Below are 6,000 nucleotides of genomic sequence, written 5' to 3'. Positions count from 1 at the left end.
TTGTGTATAGATTGATGAGGATTTTTATTTATTAAATCCATTTTAGAATAAGGCTGTAACGTAACAAAATGTGGAAAAGGTCAAGGGGTCTGAATACTTCCAGAATGCATTGTGGCTGAAACAGCTGTAAACATGTTTAAAAACATGGTTCCCCCCCCTGGTAGTGCACTGGGCTAGGGACCAGATTACAGGCTCTCCTCTTGCAGAAAACCTTTCTCTCTAAAAAAGAAGGATTTATAGCCCTGGTTTTCGTGATCTGATCAAGATGATCCAGACTCCTCAAGGAAGCAGCCCAGTTAAATGCAAATCATTTTTAACATGGCGCAAACTCTGCCCACCTGGGGAACCAGGCAAGCTATACAAAACATCCCCTTAAAAAAAGGTGCCACATGTAGAAATACAAATATGGGTTCACCACAAAGAACTACAAACATGGCTGAGTTCAACACAAAGAACTACAAACATGGCTGCGTTCACAACAAAGAACTACAAACATGGCTGAGTCCACCACAAAGAACTACAAACATGGCTGAGTCCACCACAAAGAACTACAAACATGGCTGAGTTCACCACAGAACTACAAACATGGCTGAGTCCAACACAAAGAACTACAAACATGGCTGGGTTCAATGATCAAACTACAAACATGGCTGAGTTCACCACAAAGAACTACAAACATGGCTGGGTTCAAAAAACAAACTACAAACATGGCTGAGTTCACCACAAAGAACTACAAACATGGCTGAGTTCAACACAAAGAACTACAAACATGGCTGGGTTCAATGATCAAACTACAAACATGGCTGAGTTCACCACAAAGAACTACAAACATGGCTGGGTTCAATGATCAAACTACAAACATGGCTGAGTTCACCACAAAGAACTACAAACATGGCTGGGTTCAAAAAACAAACTACAAACATGGCTGAGTTCACCACAAAGAACTACAAACATGGCTGAGTTCAATAATCAAACTACAAACATGGCTGAGTTCAACACAAAGAACTACAAACATGGCTGCGTTCACAACAAAGAACTACAAACATGGCTGAGTCCAGCACAAAGAACTACAAACATGGCTGAGTCCACCACAAAGAACTACAAACATGGCTGAGTTCAACACAGAACTACAAACATGGCTGAGTCCAACACAAAGAACTACAAACATGGCTGGGTTCAATGATCAAACTACAAACATGGCTGAGTTCACCACAAAGAACTACAAACATGGCTGGGTTCAAAAAACAAACTACAAACATGGCTGAGTTCACCACAAAGAACTACAAACATGGCTGAGTTCACCACAAAGAACTACAAACATGGCTGGGTTCAATGATCAAACTACAAACATGGCTGAGTTCACCACAAAGAACTACAAACATGGCTGGGTTCAAAAAACAAACTACAAACATGGCTGAGTTCAAAAAACAAACTACAAACATGGCTGAGTTCACCACAAAGAACTACAAACATGGCTGAGTTCAATAATCAAACTACAAACATGGCTGAGTTCAACACAAAGAACTACAAACATGGCTGAGTTCAACACAAAGAACTACAAACACGGCTCCTCAACGACATCACAATACAAATAGAAATGGAAAAAAAAAAACACACTGACACTTTCATTGGCTATTTGTTTTGTTTATTCTGTACACACACACACAGCTTTCAAATGTCGTGTTTCTCATTCACCATACTTCCTTCTGAGTGGTTTTGCGAGGGGATGAGAGAAGGAAATGAGGAGAGGGATGAAAGGAGGGAAGGGTGTGCGTCGGCTGTGTAAGCCACGGGGGGGTCATTCCCTGCGTTCCAAATGGCACCCTATTCCCCCTATATAGTGCACTACTTTAGACAGAGCCCACGTGCCCTGGTCAAGCACAGTGTATTAGAAAGACAATAGGGACAATAGTTAGTTAGGCAGCACCATCTGTACCGGTCATCTCATCACCATCACAACTAATTCATGGGAGCAGTTGGATTAAAAGCCACAAGGCCACATCAGCTTGTCAAGACAAATGTCTGGGAGAGAATCGTCAAATCATATAGGTAGAAAGCAGGAAGTTATTCAACCGGTGTGTGTGTGTGTAGGTGTGTGTGTGTCAGAGAGAAAGAGTGAAAGCAGGTCAATGTTGTCCCTGACTAAACACATATCTAGGATCAGGTATTTTATTATCCTCCTGCTAGTGGACATTAGAACCACTCGGATAACCTGATCCTAGATCTGTGGTGAGGGAGGCAACGTCTGCCTTGAGCAGGGGGACCGGAAACAGTATCAGAAATATCACTCCGTTACAATATCCATACTAGCATACTACATAGCATGAAACCAATGTATTGGGGATGCAAACTATGTGTGAATTGGTACCCTATTCCCTATATAGTGCACTACTGTTGACCATGGTCCATATGACTCTGGTCAACAGTAGCACATTATATAGGGAGTAGGGTGCCATTTGACCCGCAGTAGTATACTAGTATAGACATTTGACACTGGGAAGGCGTCCTCAAGGCTCAGACGAAGTCGGTGAAGTCGTCCACGGTGGAGACCAGTCTCTTCCTCTGTCCGGAGGAGTCCGTGTTGGAGCCTCCACCGCTGACCTGCTGGTAGGAGGACTGTTTGGTCTGGGAGGAGTGGCTCTGGGTCAGAGAGATACCGGGGGTGGGACGAGACTGGATCTCCTCCTGGGCCTGTGGGGGGGGGGTTGAGAAACTGCCTGATTTCACAGTAGGACCTTGGCGATATGAACATGTTAGGAATGTAGGTAGTTTAGAATGTCCTTGAAAATCACTTAAAAACAACATCAATCCTCGTGCAATATATATATATATAAAATCTATAAATATATATAAATAGAGACACAACACGTGTTTTTAGCAGGTCATCAACAATCTACTTTTTTCAAACAGCAGTTATTTTGTTGTTGCATTGAATACATTTCCAGGTTTAATGTTGACTGTTCAGTCCACAACGGAGGTTTGTTCTCTGAGGTGCTCTAACTCTCACCGAGATACAAAAGAAAGGCTTCTCCACTGTGTGTGTGTGTGTGTGTGTGTTCTCACCCTTGTCCGGAGTCTCTTGATGTGTCGTAGTCTGGCCAGCCATTTGGAGGCGTAGGCATCAGAAGGGTTTGCTCTGTACTGGTGGACCAGAGATGCCATCTGAAACACACAGGGAGACATACAGACAGTCATGGCAGCGTGTGTTGAATCAGCATGCAGTTATCAACAGCAAACATGAACTTAAATGTCCAGGTGTGTGTGTGTGTGAGAGTGAGAGAGAGAGAGAGACTCACGTTAGCGTGTAGGGCCATCTGTCGTACCAGCAATGGAAGGTTTTGGTCTGAGACGATCTTCACTACACTGGTGTCAACTAGACCCTCCAGATCTGATGGATGGAGACAGAGAGAGAGGGAGGAGGAAAGAGGTGAGGAAGTAGAGAGAGAGAGAAGGAAAGAGGTGAGGAAGTAGAGAGAGGGAGAGGAGGAAAGAGGTGAGGAAGTAGAGAGAGAGAGAGGAGGAAAGAGGTGAGGAAGTAGAGAGAGAGGAGGAAAGAGGTGAGGAAGTAGAGAGAGAGGAGGAAAGAGGTGAGGAAGTAGAGAGAGAGAGGAGGAAAGAGGTGAGGAAGTAGAGAGAGAGAGGAGGAAAGAGGTGAGGAAGTAGAGAGAGAGAGGAGGAAAGAGGTGAGGAAGTAGAGAGAGGGAGGAGGAAAGAGGTGAGGAAGTAGAGAGAGAGGAGGAAAGAGGTGAGGAAGTAGAGAGAGAGAGAGAGAAGGAAAGAGGTGAGGAAGTAGAGAGGGAGGAGGAAAGAGGTGAGGAAGTAGAGAGAGAGAGGAGGAAAGAGGTGAGGAAGTAGAGAGAGGGAGGAGGAAAGAGGTGAGGAAGTAGAGAGAGGGAGGAGGAAAGAGGTGAGGAAGTAGAGAGAGGAAGGAGGAAAGAGGTGAGGAAGTAGAGAGAGAGAGAGAGAAGGAAAGAGGTGAGGAAGTAGAGAGGGAGGAGGAAAGAGGTGAGGAAGTAGAGAGAGAGAGGAGGAAAGAGGTGAGGAAGTAGAGAGAGAGAGAGAGAGAAGGAAAGAGGTGAGGAAGTAGAGGGAGGGAGAGAGAAGGAAAGAGGTGAGGAAGTAGAGGGAGGGAGGAGGAAAGAGGTGAGGAAGTAGAGAGAGTGAGGAGGAAAGAGGTGAGGAAGTAGAGAGAGGGAGAAGGAAAGATGTGAGGAAGTAGAGAGAGGAGGAAAGAGGTGAGGAAGTAGAGGGGAGGAAAGAGGTGAGGAAGTAGAGGGAGGGAGGAGGAAAGAGGTGAGGAAGTAGAGGGAGGGAGGAGGAAAGAGGTGAGGAAGTAGAGAGAGGGAGGAGGAAAGAGGTGAGGAAGTAGAGGGAGGGAGAGAGAAGGAAAGAGGTGAGGAAGTAGAGGGAGGGAGAGAGAAGGAAAGATGTGAGGAAGTAGAGGGAGGGAGGAGGAAAGAGGTGAGGAAGTAGAGAGAGAGAGAGAGAAGGAAAGATGTGAGGAAGTAGAGAGAGGAGGAAAGAGGTGAGGAAGTAGAGAGAGGAGGAAAGAGGTGAGGAAGTAGAGAGAGGAGGAAAGAGGTGAGGAAGTAGAGAGAGGAGGAAAGAGGTGAGGAAGTAGAGAGAGGGAGAAGGAAAGATGTGAGGAAGTAGAGAGAGGAGGAAAGAGGTGAGGAAGTAGAGAGAGGGAGAAGGAAAGATGTGAGGAAGTAGAGAGAGGAGGAAAGAGGTGAGGAAGTAGAGGGAGGGAGCAGGAAAGAGGTGAGGAAGTAGAGAGAGAGAGAAGGAAAGAGGTGAGGAAGTAGAGAGAGAGAGCGAGAAGGAGAGGTGAGGAAGTAGAGGGAGGGAGGAGGAAAGAGGTGAGGAAGTAGAGAGAGAGAGAGAGAGAGAGAGAAGGAAAGAGGTGAGGAAGTAGAGAGAGAGAGAAGGAAAGAGGTGAGGAAGTAGAGGGAGGGAGGAGGAAAGAGGTGAGGAAGTAGAGCGAGGGATGAGGAAAGAGGTGAGGAAGTAGAGAGGGAGGAGGAAAGAGGTGAGGAAGTAGAGAGAGAGAGGAGGAAAGAGGTGACGAAGTAGAGAGAGAAGGAAAGAGGTGAGGAAGTAGAGAGAGAGAGGAGAGACGGAGGGAGATATGGGGAAAGAGAAGGAAAAAATAAAAATCAGTCCATTTCACTTCAACAAAGACTTAATTATAATTTAAAACATCCCCCTTGGCTCCCTGCTTCATTGTCCATCTCTATATTAGTCCTTGTTATTCATCCCCTCCCCTTCCTCTCTCCTTCCCTTCCTCTCACCTTTCCTGCACTGCAGGGTGACCAGGTTACTTCCGTAGTCCAGAGGCTTAATGATCACCTCAACAAAGTTAAACTGACCCTGGGACACAGACGAGAGAGAGAGAGGGAGGAGAGAGAGAGAGAGGGAGGAGAGAGAAAGAGAGGACAGAAAGAGGGAGGAGAGAGGGAGAGGGAGGAGAGAGACGAGAGGGAGGGAGGAGAGAGGGATAGGGAGGAGAGAGAAAGAGAGGACAGAAAGAGGGAGGAGAGAGAGAGAGAGAGGAGAGAGGGATAGGGAGGAGAGAGAAAGAGAGGACAGAAAGAGGGAGGAGAGAGGGAGGGAGGAGAGAGACGAGAGGGAGGGAGGAGAGAGAAAGAGAGGACAGAAAGAGGGAGGAGAGAGGGAGAGGGAGGAGAGAGACGAGAGGGAGGAGAGAGACGAGAGGGAGGGAGGAGAGAGGGATAGGGAGGAGAGAGAACAGAAAGAGGGAGGAGAGAGGGAGGGAGGAGAGAGGGATAGGGAGGAGAGAGAAAGAGAGGACAGAAAGAGGGAGGAGAGAGGGAGGGAGGAGAGAGACGAGAGGGAGGGAGGAGAGAGACGAGAGGGAGGGAGGAGAGAGATGAGGGGGAGAGGGAGGAGAGAGAAAAAAGAATATAGAAGAGTTGTCATTATTTAATCAAAATGAACATAAAGAACAAAAGTGGGTGTGTTTGTCTGCCTGTGAGTGAG

At 46.7% G+C, this 6,000-nt stretch overlaps 1 protein-coding gene across 3 annotated transcripts in view; it reads right to left on the bottom strand.

The window, feature by feature from the left end:
• Nucleotides 1–1,628: 1,628 nt before the first annotated feature.
• The window catches only part of tsc2 (TSC complex subunit 2), a 78,122-nt gene continuing 73,750 nt past the window's right edge, over nt 1,629–6,000 (bottom strand). For all 3 annotated transcript variants that reach the window (XM_036973769.1, XM_036973770.1, XM_036973771.1), the window contains 4 exons: nt 5,292–5,370; nt 3,297–3,388; nt 3,064–3,162; nt 1,629–2,691 (listed from right to left, as the gene is read on the bottom strand). In XM_036973769.1, the coding sequence (XP_036829664.1) occupies nt 2,515–2,691; nt 3,064–3,162; nt 3,297–3,388; nt 5,292–5,370 (447 nt within the window). In that variant the 3' untranslated portion in view covers nt 1,629–2,514. The remainder of the gene's footprint in view (nt 2,692–3,063; nt 3,163–3,296; nt 3,389–5,291; nt 5,371–6,000) is intronic.

The sequence above is a fragment of the Oncorhynchus mykiss genome, unplaced genomic scaffold (assembly GCF_013265735.2).
Source record: "Oncorhynchus mykiss isolate Arlee unplaced genomic scaffold, USDA_OmykA_1.1 un_scaffold_313, whole genome shotgun sequence".
NCBI lineage: Eukaryota > Metazoa > Chordata > Actinopteri > Salmoniformes > Salmonidae > Oncorhynchus > Oncorhynchus mykiss.
This window is presented reverse-complemented; position numbering and strand designations above follow the sequence as displayed.